This window comes from Falco peregrinus, chromosome 5, assembly GCF_023634155.1.
Source record: "Falco peregrinus isolate bFalPer1 chromosome 5, bFalPer1.pri, whole genome shotgun sequence".
Taxonomy (NCBI): domain Eukaryota; kingdom Metazoa; phylum Chordata; class Aves; order Falconiformes; family Falconidae; genus Falco; species Falco peregrinus.
The window spans coordinates 23384319-23403089 of NC_073725.1; the positions used below are offsets into that span (position 1 = coordinate 23384319).

At 37.7% G+C, this 18771-nt stretch overlaps 1 protein-coding gene across 3 annotated transcripts in view; it reads right to left on the bottom strand.

The window, feature by feature from the left end:
- Positions 1-601: 601 nt before the first annotated feature.
- The window catches only part of VPS41 (VPS41 subunit of HOPS complex), a 107843-nt gene continuing 89673 nt past the window's right edge, over positions 602-18771 (bottom strand). For all 3 annotated transcript variants that reach the window (XM_055804311.1, XM_055804310.1, XM_005236479.4), the window contains exons 23-29: positions 16367-16421; positions 15105-15245; positions 13436-13572; positions 5313-5412; positions 4457-4501; positions 2920-2999; positions 602-1375 (exon numbers count right to left, since the gene is read on the bottom strand). In XM_055804311.1, coding sequence (XP_055660286.1) covers positions 1295-1375; positions 2920-2999; positions 4457-4501; positions 5313-5412; positions 13436-13572; positions 15105-15245; positions 16367-16421 — 639 coding nt within the window. In that variant the 3' untranslated portion in view covers positions 602-1294. The remainder of the gene's footprint in view (positions 1376-2919; positions 3000-4456; positions 4502-5312; positions 5413-13435; positions 13573-15104; positions 15246-16366; positions 16422-18771) is intronic.

Here is an 18771-nt window from a genome sequence, read left to right on the forward strand (position 1 = left end):
CAGAGAGTATCAAAAGAGTATAATGAGTTTACATAAACTAGGAATCCAGGTTTCTACAATATAAATTATTTTAAGGTGTACCTACATGGGAATAAGGTACAGAAGAACTTAGACATCTTACACTTTCCAGTTTTACAGACACACTGGAGGATCACTATACCATTGTTTCAGAACTTACTGTGTTAACTAGTTGTTTAAACCTCTCAATATGATGGTGAAACAGTGTATTTTTACTTTCAAACTCCAGTTATTAAAAAGAGGAAAAATATCTTGGGAGTTCTGAGAAGTGACTTTTCTTAGGGAAAAGATGCTTATATTTAATTTAATCAGAGAACATTATAAAGAGATTAAATTAAGGATATTCTGAAATATCACCTCCTTCGGATCAAAACAGAACACTGTTGAAATTTAAAATAAGTATGTTTTTTGTTAACATCCAAATACTTAAACTTAGCTATTAAACTGCTAAGTTCAAAAGAAACTCCTAAAGATCATACTTTTGAAAGGTCAGATGTTCCTCCCCACCTCCTCATTTTAATGGAATCATACCACTATAACCGCACTTATAAGAGTAAACACCTACTGCTAACATTTTTAAAAAAAAAAAACTTCTGGATGATTTTAATATGACAAAAGCCCATCTTAAACTACTTCTTTGTGAAGACTGATTAAGAAAATCACCAGTTTGTAACAAACTAGGATTGTGTAACCATACAATCAAGGTAAATTAGCAGTGTGGGGAATTAAGAGTTAATGAGTTTCTTAATTTCGTATATAAGTCAGCACACAGTCAGCTTCAAGTCCTGAAGCAGATCCGCTGAAAGCAGTCAGACTCCTATGGGTTTCAAGTTAAACAGTTCACTAATAAACTAGATCAGGACTAACGTCGTTTGGTGAGCTGAATTCACAGCAATTAATCTTTCTTTGCAGTATCTAACCATGAGCCTCATCTGGTTCCAAACTGTAAAGCACATCAACTGACAGCAAGCACAAATCTCTGAAGTAGGGTTTTTTTTTTTCTTCTGATTTTACTTCTCTTTTCTGTTCCAGAGTTAAGTAGTGAGCTGAGCAAAGGAACGGTGACATATGAAGTGCATAACAAAGACTTGGTAGGGAAAGATTTTCATATTTTCTTTTTCCCGAAAATGTACAATAAGCTGGATAACTTATAGAAACCAGTTTTACATCACAAACAGAATTATATACAGAAATGATGACTAACAGAAGCTACAGTAGCTCTGCATGGTCCTAACAGATCTGGTGTCACAGACTGGCATGGAGAACTAGGGTACTGCTATTTCTTCATCTCCAGGATTGCACTTCCTGGTCCTCGGTGTTTGGCACTGCATATGTTGCAGAACTGGACAGGAGATATCTAGAAATCAAAAAGAGAACAAGAATCTCTTAGAGAAACATAGCCACGTTAGAATGTGGGAAGATAAATGAAAAGTGTTGATGCCTTTCTCAACGTTACTGCTCAGCGTGAGGCTGTTCCCCGCCAGAATGCAGCACACCCCACCACTCACTCCAACTGCATTACCACCACGCTCCAGCAGAGAAAGGTCAAATTTCCTCCACCACAAAAATGAAAAACATGGAGTCAAAAGTATCACTGATTATCTTCATAGATAAAGATGCCAGTAAGTCACTTGGCTGGTTCCATTCATGGATGTCTTAGTCACAGCTCTGTCTCTGGACAGTGCTCCACAGGTTTCCAACAGCTGAGAGTATGGTCTGAATATTATCCATCTGATACCAAGAATGTGCTTATTGTTACTCCTGTGTTTAGCTCTATGCGATGCCTTACGCATGTGTTACTTTCGTTTCAGTATGTCACCAGTAACCAGGTATCAGTAACATAACTGATTATCAAAGGCCAAGAAATACTACAGCAGTGGAGAATGTGGCTCAGATATGTGCACATACCTGTGTATTCATATGTACTATAGAATGTATTGTATAATAATCCTATCACATTTAAACATCCCATGATAAGTTACCTGTCCCAGAAAACTGAGAACACTAGATAAATTATTTTAGGTTAGTTCTTCAAATAATATAATTTGTGGTAAATAGTGTTTGAATAAATATTTACTAGTTGTTGGGCTTTCTTGTGCAAATGATCTAATTCATTAAGATTTTCATAACATATTTAAGTATACATGCTGCACCATATGGTTACACAAGCATTTTTCTTGGTTACTTGCAGATTAAGTGATTCACCAAAGTTATTTTTTCACTAGATGTTCATTTTTAGAGAGTGATGCAGAATCAGAAAATCTGAAATTACATTTTCTTTGTGATTTTGTTACCATTCTGATGATTTCATTTCCAAGTTCAAAACTGGTTCGATTTAGAGGTTAGTTGTTGGGGTTTTTTTCATTGAAAAAAAATAAAATAAAAGGGAAAATAAAAGATTTCCCTGATGAAGAAAAACATGTTCTGAGCATAAAGATGTTTACCAAGGTATTTAAATATTCACTTGAAAATGAGATTATGTTTTTTTCTTCTTCCAGGTCACAATCATTTAATATAGTTCACTTGAGAAAATATCTTTATTTCTGTCTTTAATTAAACATAGTTAAAGTAAGTGCTGCAACGGCAAAGAGTTAATAGAAAATCAAACAGGTTGTATTTCCCTGTGCGTCTCAAAGCTGCACTGCATATTCAGATTGCAGAAAGTGATAAAATAGTTCTCAAACAGCAGCAACTTCTTTCTAAATTGGTTGAACTTTAGTTGCAGTGGCCCTGAACTCCCTTTCCTTAGTCACATACTGCTATGAGGTATCACCACAAGTAGTCACTGTAATCGTAGTATAATTCCTGATAGACCCATGCCCTTCTCCACAGTTACCAAAAGGAAATTATTTGTCCTTGTACCTTTGGCAAAGGTGTTAGAGAGATTAAGCTAGTTCTTACTGTGTTAGATACGGGGAGGCACTCTTTGTGGAACATGTGTCTGCAGTGGAACACTACCACGTTGAAGGACTTGGACGCATCTAGGAAAGAGAAAAGTAAATTAATTGCAACAGGGCAATGAGACATATGATTCAGTGGCTACAGCAGTATATGCCTGCACTCTAATGCACACAGAAACATCAAGTAACACCTCTCAAATTAATTTCCAAATTATTCTGGCTCATTTATAGAGAGTGATGGTTTCAGGAAACGCATCCCAGTGATGGAGTTACCAGACAATTTTATTCTGTGGCTTAAATGGTGTATACCTTCTCACCAGAAATTTTTCATGTCAGTATGTGCTATATGCTAAGTTTGGGGAGGGAGAAGAGTAAACTACCACCAAATAATTCAGCCATTTTGCAGAAAAGTTAGCAAAAAAGTTGTGCTAGTGCAGGGAGAACCACAACATTACGCAGTTCTAGCGCCTACGCTGCACGCCAAGATCTTGAAATTTGGGAAGAAGCTGTCTAAGTGCGTGATGTGCCCTTCAATTCCCACATGAATATTTGGCCCAGTTAGAAGCCTACATACAACATCCACATATCCAAAAAACCAATCACCTCGCTCATCAGCATCATCCACCTTTGATTCCTTGGCTCCCATTCCCTCAACAAACACACCTCAAGGCACTAGCACATTCAGCTCTGCCAGGTTTTGTCACCACGTGACTGCTGTCATCTGTACATTGGTGCACATGATCATAGTATGTTGGTTTTGTTTCAGTGAAAATAGTAGAAACCAGATTAAAAACCTGTAAGTGATTCCACTGGGCTACGCACACTCAGCAAACAAAAAAAATTAGGTCCATACATATATTTTGTCTCATGTATTGTTTGGAGATGCCATGACAGATACTCTCCTAGTAAAACTACTTCTTAGGATGCCCAACAACTATATTGGTATTTCTGAACTACAGTTGCCTTCCAGAATATGCATCTTCAAAATAACATCCTGAATTTCTAGTTTCAAAAACTAACTTCAGAAGATATTTTAAAACTACTGTCTCTTATAATTTGTTTCAAATGTGACAGCAGTGACTGAAGCCAAGAGTTTTCCACCACTCAGACAAAAGGTATATATTCCATAAAACTTCATAATCTGCGAGTTCAGTCTAAATCAATCAGCAGTTTGACGAGATTTGGTGGCAACAGCTTAGTTTTGTGGTTCTAATAATCTTTGAAAATATGTATGTTGATGGACTTAAAAGTTGTCTTGCATTCCATGTATTCCAAAACAGAAAATAAAGTAGTCAAAGATGAATAAGAAAGAAAATCTGGGTTTACTGCAACAACAACAACAAAAAAGTTAAAAATAGACTCCACTCTCACGTCAGAATTCATAAGCAATCTCTGCACGGGAGACTGAAATTTATACAGCAATTACCAGGCGAGACTACTACACATTTACACATCTCTACCAATAAAAGCAAACAGTGGTTCCTCAAAAAACAAAATGAAAAAATACGACTACTTTGCCTTCTAGAAAAGCATCCTACCTGAAGGAAGTATTGGAGACAGGCATGATTCACAAATATTCTCCTCTGGAAAAATGAAACAAAACAAATTTGTAAAGCTTTGTTAACAAACTGCATGATTACATTTTTATAAAGCAGGCATGAACATACTGCTATTACAGAAATGGAGCTTGGTCTTAGAAGTTTTTACTTAAGGTGCCTAAGAGAGTCTATTAACAATTGGCGCGGCATTTCTATTAACAGCATGAGAAATGTTTTGATCTTCTGATTCTGATGATGGCAGAGCTGCACAAGCTAGGCTGTTTAGGATCAGTGCTGTAAAGGCAGAAGGCAAACTGATAAAAAGGGGCATGGGATGGGTGCCTGATTCCTCTGCAGCATTTTGTATCAAAACCTCTGATCCTTTGTCCCTCCGTCAGTTTTCATCTCTTGGTATTAACACTCAGCTAGTGTGAACTACAGTGCTGCTCACGTGCATCATTAGTACCTTGCGAAATATTTTCCCCTATTTCTGAAAACTATCTTGTAGCTTTTGCTTTGGTTGCAGATTATTATCATCTCACTATCTGTGCTGGCGCTGAACAGCATTTTTCACCTATTTATAGGCAAAGTGCAGGACACACTACAGCCATTACATTACTGGCTACGCAGAGACTGATCAGTAGAAAAACCTGCATGCTGGGTCTTGTAGTTTTTGAGATAAGAGTAGCTCCTTTGCAAAGGGGAAAGCAGCTAGTATCCTACTACACTGTACAAATAAGGTACAATAATCAGGCTTTTCGGCAGCTTCCAAAGTGGACAGTCACGTTGCTTGGGTCTATAAACCAAGCAAAAGAATTCAAAACCTTGGAAGTCACCATGCTTCCTCTGTACCCACCATCCACTAGAACACCCTTCATCTGAGTTCGATGCATTTTCTTCAGTAAAGAAAGAGAATCAGCAACAAGTATCTTTTTGCAGCCTTCCCGCAGCAAGATCTGTTGGGGCAAAGACGATAAAATACAGCAGTTGAGAATAGATGGGCATATTAACTATCTTGGCAAGTCTCCACTGGGTTTCTGCTGCCAAAGAGAGCACAAGGAATGTTTAAGACATTTTTTTAAGATCTAAGAAGTAAGAAATATACCATTGCTATAGACTATGATCTCTTCCTATGAGCTTGTCTTAAAATACAACGGACAGGGATTTTTACAGTGCCCCCCCCCCCCAACTGGTTTCTAAGCCATTTCAAAACAGCTTTACTCATGTATTTCCTATCTCCTTTAGGACAGGCATTTGATAATCATAAAACCTTCATAAACACAGCAATTCAAAACTGATTTTGTTCAAACATATTTCCTGCTGAGGTGTCATTATTAAGCAGTATTAGATATTCGTACAACTAACCAAAGGTAGAGAGTTCATTCCTCCTTAGCAAAAGTCTTAGCCCCCTTTCTACTTATTTAATATTTTTCATTAGATTGACATGTCATTGCCTGACAATGTTGTGAAACACAAAAAGGAATTAAGGGTGTCAAAATTATACACAGCCTTATTTCACAATACTTAATGAAGGAAGTATGAACATATGACAATGGAAAATATGAAACTAAGTCCTGTTGAATTTTTCTTTCTCCTCCCTAGCTGACATTTGGAAATTTGTTTTCTGAGACAATTCCTCTGAAAAGTGCTTTCTAAAGAGCCTCAGAGTCAATTTCAAGCTGAATGACCCTAGCAAAAAGGTGGTAAATCCGTTCTCCTGCTGCATTTGCATTACAGGAGACACTGAGCTATAACAGTCCAAGAGACAGCTAATGCAAATACCTAAAAAGTAGTAAAATAATAAATGCTACAGCCAGGTGAACACTGCCCAAACCCCTATCTGCGCACATACACATTGTGAAGTAATAAGGACACACTGCCAAGAATGATAGGCAATTAAGACTGCAAATCTGTCATACATTAACAAAATTAAAATGGAGTAACACTTTAAGCATTTCAAACCGGGCACATCAATGGGTAAATAACATTCACCACTATTAGACGCATTGAGCTATAAAGCATTTCAGAGCACCAGAAACTGAATGCAGCCCTACAAGGCAAACACTTGGAAAATGATTCATTTTTACCTGTGATAATCTCAGGAAGTGAGTATGTCTTTCCCCTTCCAACTTTATTCAAGGGCAAATGTTAAATTTTGTTTTAAATAACAGAAAAATGTCATTAGCTTTGAAAAAAATACTAGAAACTTTCTGCAAGGCGAATTGGATGAGACTATCTTTCAGAATGAGTGCTTGCCTGATTCTCAATCAGCAAGTTATATCTGAAAGTCAGTTAAATATCTTAGAGCAGATGAGGTCTTGGCTATATACTGCAGTCTTTGCAAGCTGCACTCAGCTTCAGCAGATGAAAAAGCCCACATTTAAGTAAAATGAGCAAAGCAACCATGTTAAGTGAGAGGCGGAACAGAGATGCAATGGGAAGAAAGGAGCATAATTTACTATTCTCTACTTAAAATAAAGTGTGCCAACAGGAAAACTTCATTTAAAAAAAAAAAGAAAAATTAAGAGAGAAACAACAGAGATCATTAGGTCACTGGAAAATCCTAGTACTGTTTGATGCCTTAAAAACCAGAAGTAAACAGAAATATCTTGTAAGACACATGCGCCACCTTTCCCCCATTATTTAAACTCCTCTAAGATTTTTCTGTACCACATCCAATTAATGTTAGACCTTATTTTGCTAGAAATGGAATACAGTAAGCAGCTATTGCTATATAAAAGGAAAAGTCACAATGAAGAATGTAAAATGTCAAATCTCAAGGTAATAAATCTCATCACTTCTTCAGAAACAGATCTGAAGAGCTCAAAGATGAGATGGATAATATGTTAGTCTGTAACTCTTAAAGGGAGAGACAGAGAAAGAAAGACCGTTTGAATTAACTTCTTTACATTAAAAGGAGGGAGAAGAATATCCCTGCCAGTGTTCAAGGCCAGGCTGGATGTGGCTTGGAGCGACCTGGTCTACTGGAAGGTGGCCCTGCCTATGGCAGGAGGTGGAACTAGATGGTCTTTAAGGTCCCTTCCAACCTGTGTAACTGTGCACCCTAAGATGAGGCTAAACTAGTTAAAACTGACATCCAAGCATAAATCTGTAATGAAACCATTTTCTAAGGAGAAGAAAAAGGACTCAGAGAGGACAAAACTGAACATTTTATACCCTTTAGAAGCACGTCATTGTAAGCACAAGCAGGACAGCATGGTATACCTGCAGAAAGAAGTTTTAGGTAGATATAATGCTTTTCACCAAATTAATGGAAACTGCGGAAACCAAAACATCTTGCAAAAAAGAATTCCAGTTCATTTTCTGACTATATTAGGGAAGATCTACTGCACAATTAAAATCAGAATCCTATTTGATTCAAAAGTCATGATTCACAAATGCGTAACATGACCTTTAAAGGAAACCACTGCAGTATGCAGTTAATTTGAAAGGGTATACTCAAAGCTCTGCGAATAAAGTCAGGCCTGGATTCAGTTTAGCACTCAAACAAGCCCAAGTTTCTCATGGCAAATCAAACCAAATTCTTCAAAACTCCACCACGACCACAATTACAAGCACATTATTTTGTATTTACAACCCAAAGGCAGAGGTCCCTCTGTGCAAGCTGCCACCTAGTGTCTCCAAAACCCAACAGTTTTCCCATGTGCTGTTTCAAGCAGCATTCATCAGATTATTGTCGGATTTTATTAGCTCATAAACTCTTTTACGAATGGCTAGATGGGAACTCTGTGGAGGGATGAATCTCTGTTATCCATCAGAGTTACTACAGGGTCAATCAAAGTGCAAATTAGTAAGTTAACATTTCAGTAAAATGGCTAAATCCACAAAACCTAGAGGTACTGCATCTAAACAAATCGCTTTTATATTTTAAAACTACAGGAAAAAAAGTCTTACAATCTTTTGAAGTTTTCTTCTAACAACTGTCACAAAGGGTGAGAAATTAGGCATTTCTTTCTGAACCAATGGAGGTATTTCCATCTCTTCCAACACCAAAAATATTTTCTAAATTTCACTCAGGGATAGACTGAAGCTGAAAGGACAGCTATTTTATAAATTCGGAAGGTTTAACAGGCTTATAATTAACTCAGAAGTGCACAAATAAGGGGATTTTTCTATTGGCCTTCCCTGTGAGACGTGCAATACAATGCTTTAGAAACCTGGAGCACGACTACATGACATATTCTAAAGGAAGGCTCCTGCACTCCTCATTCATAAGCCAAGACCGCTCTGTAATCAGATACCACAGACTTAAACATGTGTGAACCATTTCATATTCCTTTTCAATTTAACTTCCAGGGAACTGAATATTTCCACAGAGCTGAATATAAAAGGCAAATGCAAAGTTCAATGGTACATTTGAGAAAGAAGGTCTTTGTTAAGATCAAACCATTGTACGACTAATGAGTTTCAGTTCAAAGTTGTATAAAAACATCAGTAGTACCAGTTTCACTGTAAAAAAATAATACTTTAAACTCATATTTTGCATAGTGATACTAGTAAATGCTGGATTTGCTACATTTTTCAAATAAGAGCTTTACTGGCCTAATTGTGTTGGCTAAGAGAATTTTAAAAATAACTGGACTGGTAAATTCCTAATGGGAGCAGAGGTTCTGTGTGAGTCTCACAGAAGCGATGTCTCTGTGTGAAAACTGAAATAAAGTTACACTGACAACAATTTTTCAATTGTATGAAGATAAATTTGAGTTTTTGTTCTGTGTCTTTGAAAACACTTTTAAATGCAAGAAGATGAAAATTATTAAGCTTTTGTCAGGTATCAATGTGACTTGACTCAATTTAGTTAATTTGCCACAGATTTGAATGGTATTTAGTCATGTTGAAAATGCTGATTGAAGAATAGTGATTTCTCTGCCATTAAATAAAAAAATGTGCTAAGAATGTGTTATTTCTAATAAATAAGCAGGTTTCTCCTTAAGACAACACATCTTTAGGACTTTATAAATTCAAAGGAAGTATTCTGTGGTCTATGTTATCTATGAATTTATGGCACCAAAGAACTAGATATCAGGAGTTAGATATAAAATATAACAAAAGTTTTATACTACACTTTATTTGATAAATACTCCTGTTAAAATTCAGACAACTATAACTTTGTCTTTGTTGCCTATGTCTTCATAACTTGGTTGTCCATGAACGTTACTGTACGTAAACACTAAAATCAGTATTATTTCAGCAGTAAACAAACTTTCAGCACTACCATAAATCAGTGTCACTCGATTATGTATCATGGTTTTAATACATTAACTCAGATGACAACAAAGAGAAAACATTATAATAAGTGATCCTTAGGAGGGAAAACAAACAAACAAAAAGAATCACTTGGACTTTTAATTCAGATTCAGAAAACCATTTAAATGAGTACTTAAATCTTTTCCTGCTTAGAAGAATACTTAAGAGTGTGCTCAGTTTTAAGTTCGTGGCAGTACTGCATTTCCTGGAGCTGGAAAACAAAAATGGGTATTCTCAAAGAATAATAATGCAGCTTAATAGAGTCCTACTTGTAAAGCCGAGCCATAACAACACAGCAAAAGCAAGTAAGTAGTACTTAATGGAAGCTGTAGCCTAAGAACAGTGTCTCATGTGATCTACATTTTATTTTTACCCAACAGAATACTTAATTCTATCTTGGTGCCATGCTTGGTTGGTTGGTTGGTAGTGAACAGATATTAAACTCCTTCTCAAAGGTGTAAGTTAACCACATTACAGTGGAGGAGAGCTTAGAGTAGCACATAGAACCGTTGCCGTGGTTCATCTAATGTGTGGTATCTTGTTGAAGTGAAGAACTCTGCCTGCAATAAGCTAACATAAATAAAAATTTAAAACTATTCAGGGAAGATCTCAGATGAAAAGAAGTTACAATAAATTTTGGTGCAAGGAAGTAGACATCCCTGTTGGATCCCCTAATGCACACTGTAGGCCACATATTACATGCTTTGGCAGGCACTCAATTTGAATCACTTGGTTTTGCTGGGATGTAAAGAACCGTTTTCAAGAAGATGAAGTCTGTCAATGGCACACTGCTTTTAGCTCCTACCTGTATTTCAAATCACATCTAATGTAGAGTTTACTGTTATGGAAATTTAGAAGCATAGAAAGAAATTTGCATTCACATACTTAGGTAAGCATAAAATAATCTTATCAGGGCTTGAAAAGGAGGCCACAATTAAATAATGTAACAGCACAGCTGTAGTACCTTTTGGGGAGCCAATATAATGAAAAAAACAGTATTGTTTTTGTATTAGGCGGTGACTTGCAAGCCAAGCAACAGGTTCTAACTTCACCTGTGTGCCACCTCCTTGTGGCTTCTTGGCTCAAGATTTTCTTTTTTGCCTTTGAAAATGGGAACAATAAAACTTATGTGCATACAGACCTCAAAATCCAAAGTGATGAAATCACAGAAAGTCCTAGCCAATGTTGGATTTCTTCACGTGTTCAAAATGTCTGATACTTTAGGTGATACTGATCAGGAAGTTTTTATGAAAACACAAAGAGCTGTGCCGGGCCAGAATAGAGGACATGGATTTCCCACTTTGAACGTACAAACATGATGCAAAGGTGTGACGAGGCATCATACAAACACACCAAAGGCTAGCCTTAAAACAGCTAATGAGGCAACAGTTAATGATTAAGCTAGGGCAGAATTGCCTTCAGCAGCGAGAAGCTGCTTAGACATCTATTTGAAGCCCCAGCCATGTCCTGAGGCACACATTGAAAGCAGAAACAGTCCTGCTATACAATTTGAGCTTGGCAACCTAAAGGCTGCTTAGGTGTGCGTGCAAGAGCAGTGATCACATCTCTAAATTTCAGTGTAGACACACCATCTGTTCACAAGTGGTGCACTTAACATTGCTTGTAACGCTTCAGGACCCCTCTTATTTTAAGCTATAGCTTAACATATCTCCAATGAAAATTAGTCCCCTGGTTTTTTTTTTTATGGGGGGTATATTGTTTTGCTATTGTACAAGCAAGCCAAGCACAAATTACATTAAGCTTCTGTCATTTCTGTTAGACCTATGAGATCTAAATTTTAGCCCTAGAGCTATCCAAATCTACTTCAAAATGAACTAACTTGAAATCCATGAAGCACGTCAATGCTAACAGCAAATAATTTAGATATCACTCTGAAGGTTAAATACATCCTTTTAATCCCAAAGTAATTTTGTTAAAAGGTATTTGAAGACAGAATGATTCTTCCCTCCCCAAAACATGACCAAACGATGTCATCGGCTTTGTCTGAAGCCACACAATCTACTTTTGTATTTTTATATTGTATGTATATTCGTATTTTTATGTATATATATTTTTATATATAAATAATATACATATATGTACTAAGTAATGTATATGTATGAAGCATACACGTAAAGCTGCAACTACGCACACATTACTTTCTCAGTCTGCCTGCAGACACACCAAAAATTACATTTTGGTTTCAAGAGAATGCAAGAAGAGGAGGAGCAGCACTGCAAGCAGCAGGGTACTGACAGAAGCAAGATTAACATGCAACTGTTTAAGTGCAGCATGCTATTTACCTAGTATCATTTTGGAAGGGTATTAGTATCTCATGAAGCCAGTTGAAAACTGGAAGTAATGTTACAGCATGTATTACCTACAAACACGTATCTGTTTATCTGAGGTAACTCCTTGCACATAAAGAGTATCAGCAGAACAAGACACGTGCACGTGAAGTGTTTCTTTGAAATAGTGAAAGTCCTAATCTAAAGCCTGTATGATAATAAAATAATTGAAAAGCCTTGGAAAGCCTTAAACCCTGCCTTTTACAAAGGCCTTCTGACATCACTGAAGGCTCTACCCCAGGGGTCCTCCAACTACAGCCTGTGGGCTGGATACGGCCCCCCAGGGTCCTCAATCCAGCCCCCGGTATTTACAGAAGCCCCCCGCCCCCCCCCCCCCCCCCCCCCCGCCAGGGGTTGGTGGGGAAACCAAGCAGCCGCAGATGACTGCCTGCCACTTCATCTGCGTACCGGCCCCCTGGTTAAAAAGTTTGAGGACCCCTGCACAGATACAGGCTTTATTTGGCCTGGTAAAAGGCTAACTGTGACCTTACTGAAAACCATCAAGCTCATCTGTTAGAGATTCCAAAGACTAATAGCAGACGGGAAACAAATGTTTATGAGGGTAAGAATATTGGAGTTTACACTGCTTGCTGGGCTGTGTTTTCCTGGACTCCTCACAGTCACACCAGAGGCATTCAAACTGCTCTGTATCCTTACATCTCTCCGTAGAAAGGTGCAGAGCAGCATTATAGAGAACTCAAGTTTGGGCCTCCTTTTGCAGCAGGGAGATTTGAAGTCTGCGATGCAACTCCCTCTGTTGTTACTTTCAGGAACACTGAAGGGTACACTTCTTGTAAGTTCTTACAAACACACCACAGAACCAGTCATATAACAGAACTATCTATATATGTACAATAATGTTGGGATATGAACTTCCATAATCTAATGAGCAGTCTTTTTAAATGAACAGACGTCAAAATATTCTGCACAACAGACAAATTTGATTTTAGAAGCTCATCGTCCTTTAGTTAGTATGAGACTTAAAATACAGCTCTAATACCCAGTGTATGTTTTAGTAAGTGCATGTTGTGTCCTACCCCCTCACATATGAAACAGAATGAAAAGCAACAGTCATGAGTTTTTCCAATACTGGACAGTTGGGCAGTATAAAATACATCCAGTTCCACTTACCCACCAGGCTTATGACAGCATGGTTCAAATTTAGAAGTGCTAGAAGCCATCAAGAGAACAGACTGTTCATCTTGACAAATCCCTACCCTTTTTGTCATAGTTTTGCACCAACCCAGTGTCAATGACAGATGTTTGGACAAAATGAACAACGGTAGCCGCTTCGCACGCTGTTCAGTGGCAAAGCAGTTTTGCTGTCTCTCTGAAAATGAGCGTCACAGGAAGAACATATTACCTGCAAGTTGTAGTCCTGAAGAATTTTCACCAGCGAGTCTCTCAAATTAGGAATCTCCATGCCTTCCTTAATGCGGTGGATCAAAAGAATGGGATCTACATGAGTTCCGATATTGTTCAACAAACCAGTAATAAAAGCTGTGAAAACCAAGAGGCAAAGAAATTAAGAACAGAACCCAGCAAAATACCTGACTAAAGGATGCTTCAGTGACAAGCTACAGGCTTTGGATGATTCTATGACAGTTCTCTATACTGAGATATAAAACTAAGCCTCTTTCACATAGCCTCCGTATGTTTCATGCAGCTGCATTTACTTGAATACAGGCCTTTGGGGAAGAGAGGAAGATACAGTCTGGCAATTCAGAGAGTTTCTAGGGTATTCAGAAAAGGGGTAACGGAGTATCCAGCACACACCCACAAGTAAATAATGAATTTCATTTCAATAAAAAGGGCACTTGAGCAAATCAAGCCAAAAAATTAACTACATTATGCGACTACTCCATTCCCAGTACCAGGGTTTAAAAACATATTTTCAAGCACTTGACCTAACTCCAACGTGTGTCTAAATACTGCTGAGAGCAACTCACAAAACACAAGTGACACTTCAAAAAAGAAGTTGTCTGCTTTTTGAAGTGCACCTGGCTAAATGAAACACTAGGATAAACCCCAAGGCTGTGTTTTTTCTTCAGCCCCCAAGACAGGAATATCACTGGAGCTGGTTTGCATATGGGCAGATGGAACGGAGAGAATTCTATATGCTTTGAATCGCTTTTGATCTAAAGATGTCACTAATTGTAGCACCGCTTTTAGTGATGGACTGCACTTAAATATGGGTAACTTGAGAATGCCATTCTTCTAAAGAACTAACAGATTTTGGTTGGTTCTTCCTGGCAGAATTAGCAGCCATGGGATGAAAAGATACGTATTCTGACACTAATTCTACAAGACATTCAATCCTTCAGAACAGAGATCCCAAGGGAGACTTTAAAGCCTTGCTTTAAAGCCCCAGAAAAGTTGCAAAACTATCGGAGTAGACAGTTAAAATACTTCTCTATTTTCTCAGTCGTATGAACTCCTCTGAATCTGCCTCCTGAACAAAACTCATGTTGCTTAAGAGATCGACAGTTTCTGATTCCATCTAAACTTTAAACTGCAGTAGCTATTCATGTAATGGATGAAAGGTAAAATGCACTCATCATTACAGATCTTACCTTTTGCGACAGAAACAAATTAGTTATTCTACTGAGAGACAGAAAGGTGTAGGTTCTTCATTTTCAGAATTTCAAAGGGAAGCAGCTGCAATAAACATGCTACACCACATCCTCATCAAGCCTGCAGGCTGTGTTTTGAGGCTGTCTAAAAATAAAGCCTCATTCTGTCAAATTAAAAGCACCATTTTTCCCTTGATTTGCCATTAAGGACATAACTTTGCAGAGCTTAGTCAAATATTAAACTCTCTAAGTACTTATTCTGTAGCATGCTCACATGCTGCCTTACTGGAAGTTTTTAGCACAGTAGGACAGCTATGTTGTGCTCCACAAACCAGAAGGCCTCCCTGTCCATCCATAAACACCTTCTCTAATGTGCAGGTGGATAATTCAATGCTTTATTGCAATAGCAATCCATAAAAACACACACATGCAAGGTTTCTGAGTAAATATCCCACTTACGTGGTTTGTCAATAGAATATAAGATGAGGTCTTCCCAAAGTTCTCCATCATCTTGTTCCTTGGCAAATTCAATAGCTTTATCTACGTCTTGCAATTCTTCCATTATCATCTTCAAGGCACTGCGGCTATTACCCATTCTGCCTAGAAGAAAAAAAAAAAAGAAGTTATAGAACCTAAATGCGTATCAATGCTCAGTGCTTTAAGAAGGTCTTTCAATTTGAATTTTGTAAGCGTGAAGTTGCCTCCAACTAATTCAACCAAGTTCCATTCTAATCTGATCTAATCTGATGTCGGAATCAGATGTAGAATCCCAATGCAATCAGTGTAATCTGAACAAGTGCTTGGAGCACTTTGCCGGACTGGGACCTGAAGCCTTTCTTAAGGATGTGTTGGGTCATATTAGGGGTCCTGAAGTGCAGCAACATCTAATGTAAGGGGCTATGTATGTTTATGAACATGAACTATGACATGAAATACCCCCTTTGTGTGCCTGCATGGCACTCTTTTAATTTGCACTAACTATCGAGCAGCTTACACCCATGGAAAATGAGAAGGGAAGAGGAAGAAGTAGTAAACACACTGAACTATTTTTTAAATAAATCCATGAGTAAATCCTACTCTGCTCTCAAATGGTCCACAAAAACATTCTTACTAAAAAGACTGACTAAAAAGCCCACTTTCCATTCTGTTCATGACTAACACATAACATAAATAAAAATCTTAGTCTTACAATGCTTCCCATTCAAAGCAGATTCCTAGGTCTGCTGGAGGAGTTAATTTACAATTCATTTTATTAAAAAAAAAAAAGAAAAGAAAAAAAAGAATAAAGGCAATATAAGCAAATCTTCCACCTCAGCAAAAGATAGTATTAAGATTCTGAGATGTATTCAGAATAGAACATTTGTTTTACTTCTCGCCTCTCTTCAAACTGACAGTATTACTCTTTGAGATTGTCTCAAAAAAATCTCCCCCCACAAGCTAATCCCCAAAGCCCCCCAGCACCTCCAAACCCCCAGAAAAGCACCAAATCAAAAACACAGTAACACAATGTATGGAGTTAAGACATCATATGAATAATTCAGTGCTTTATTTTCTAAATCATGTTACTTGGTTGTACTGACCACCTATCAACTTTGTCTCTGGGAAAGCGTGTTAAAACTGTATTAGACAACACATCATTCATTTTTGCAGCATCGAGTGATTAAAAGCATGATTAAAAGATTGAAAGCATGCTGTCATTTATCACAAGGAGAGTTACTTACTCAGAAGATAGACTGTCTCTTCTACAAAGTTCCTCTGTTGGCAGATCTCAAGAGCCTTGAATTTAAGGGAAAGGAGGAGGGAAAGAATACAGAGAACCATGTAACATGATATTTTATTGATCACACATGCTGCAAGAGGCTTAAAGATATTTTCCCATGAAGTTGTACTACTCATTTTGACAAGAACACAGCTCCCTTAGTATGCACTGCCAGGTCCTCTGGCATTAATTAAAAGGAGAAACTCCAACGCATTTTTTTTCATTTTACTTATTTTTCTCCAAGCTTAAATAAATCCGGGAACAGGACTGGTATTTCAGTCTGGATTATGCCAGTTTCGACCTCTAAATCTACTGGCAACTTCCTTCTTGCCCTTCCAAAATTTTGTTTATCCAGAAGCATTAAGGTTATCTGCTGCCAAGACTTGCTTCCTGTGGGTGGACTTCAGAAGTCCCTAGTGATGGCAGGTCTGCTTGACATCCATTCGTAACACAAGACCAGATCCCCTCAGGGTAACCAGAATGGTTTTAGGACATAGAGTGCCCTCCAAATTTTGTACCAGTGGCCTCCAAGATGACACTACAAAAATAACCTAGCGCAAATATGAAACAATAAGGAGGAAGCATTTCTTGTTATTTTGGTTTAAAGACCTGAGGGCTAAATACCACAAGCAGTTACAGAATCTGTGTGTAGGTGAAGAACACTTAGCACTATTACCAAAACTACCAAACTGATTACCAACAAGTGTTTAGTTCCAGAAAATTGGAAGGGCTGGTATGCCATAAATGATGCCGTGTCTGTTTCCAATTTGAAAGCAGAAAGCAAATTCAAGATTCATGGCACTCCTGTGAAGACAACTCTTCACCCCAATAAAGACTTTCATACATGGAAATAAAAACTATAAATGCGTAAAATACAGCTACATCTAAAGATGTAGGTAGGAATTAATTTTTCCTTCCATTTGCTAATTATTTCAGATGGGTTACTATGAAGATTAGAGATACAGACGATGAATTTTGGGGTAGGAGTAAGTGAATTACCAACCGGATACATCAGGGGAATGAAGCTATGAATAATACTACTACGTTATAAACACAGCTGACAGCCTTTTTTCTCTCCATTTCAAAGTTTAACTACAAAGTACCAGGTATCCAGTAGCTCTGGACGCTGTGTGTTTCTTGACTGTCACGCTCCCTCTAGAGGAAAACAGGGAACATTCGTACTTCTCTCGGTTCATTCTCTAAAACATTTGCTAAACTGCACTTGAGTAAAAGTGGCTTACTTTTAAAGAACAAGTATTTCTTCCTGCTGGGTTTATATTTTCTTTAAAGCAACAATAAGCACGATTTTTTTCAAACATCATGGGTTTTTGCAATTTATACACTGCACTGGAATCTGCTGAATAGGAACTGAAAATATTGGTAACTGGGACATTCTTGGTCCCCTTTTTATTTCCTTAGAACAAGGATTTGTATGTGGCAAAAAGTGTTACTATATGGTATGTATGGTAAGAAGGATAACCACAGTTAGTGACGACAGTAAATTCAACTAAGTTTTATATAGTGTCGGTATCTTTCCTCTCTGCCTCAGCTTCTTACTGAAACATATTAACATTTTAATGTAAGGTTATAAGGACACTTTTTTTCCTAACATCCTTCTCTCTCACTTTGGTGATTACTGCATCCCATCTTCCAAAGATCCACGGGTCTCTGACTTATTCTTGCTTACAGACTGTAAACTTGAGCAAAGCAATGCCAGCAATGTGCTTCTATCATTTACACACAGTACTTTTCTGCACCACCCATCGCTTAAGACAGGTGGCTGGATCTGCAATAACTAAAACTGATTTGCACCAAAGGAAAAAAAAATGCAGATAAGATTTTAGACGTAAAACCATGATCATGCAAATAATGCAAAAGGTAAAAACTAAGAGAGAATCACAGAGTTATAAGCAAATAAGCCAACATAGAAAAAAGTATCTGGCTGGCAACCTCTCAGGCTCACTGCCTAAAATAATCACCAAAACAACCTAGTTTCTTGCGACAGCTTCAACAAAGACCAAGCCTCCAACCCTACACACAGTATGTTCCAGCGTTCCCTGCTGTTGCACAGTAAGGTTGACAAAAGCATGCAAAACAAGAGAGGTGCCAGGAACAGTACTAGTTCTGTTTAGAACCACGTAAATTGCAATATTCAATATTACATTTAAAACTATTCCAGTGCACATAGAGAGGCATCCTTTTATAACGTCTGTGTTGCTTGGCCATTAGGAGCAACAAATACAAATAATAAAATATTGACCCAACTAAAGAGGAAAATAAATTTTTCATTTGCTTCCTCTCATTTCAAGCAAGGGAAAAAAACCAACCAAGGTTGCCCTTAACTTTTTTTTTTTTTTAATTTGGAAA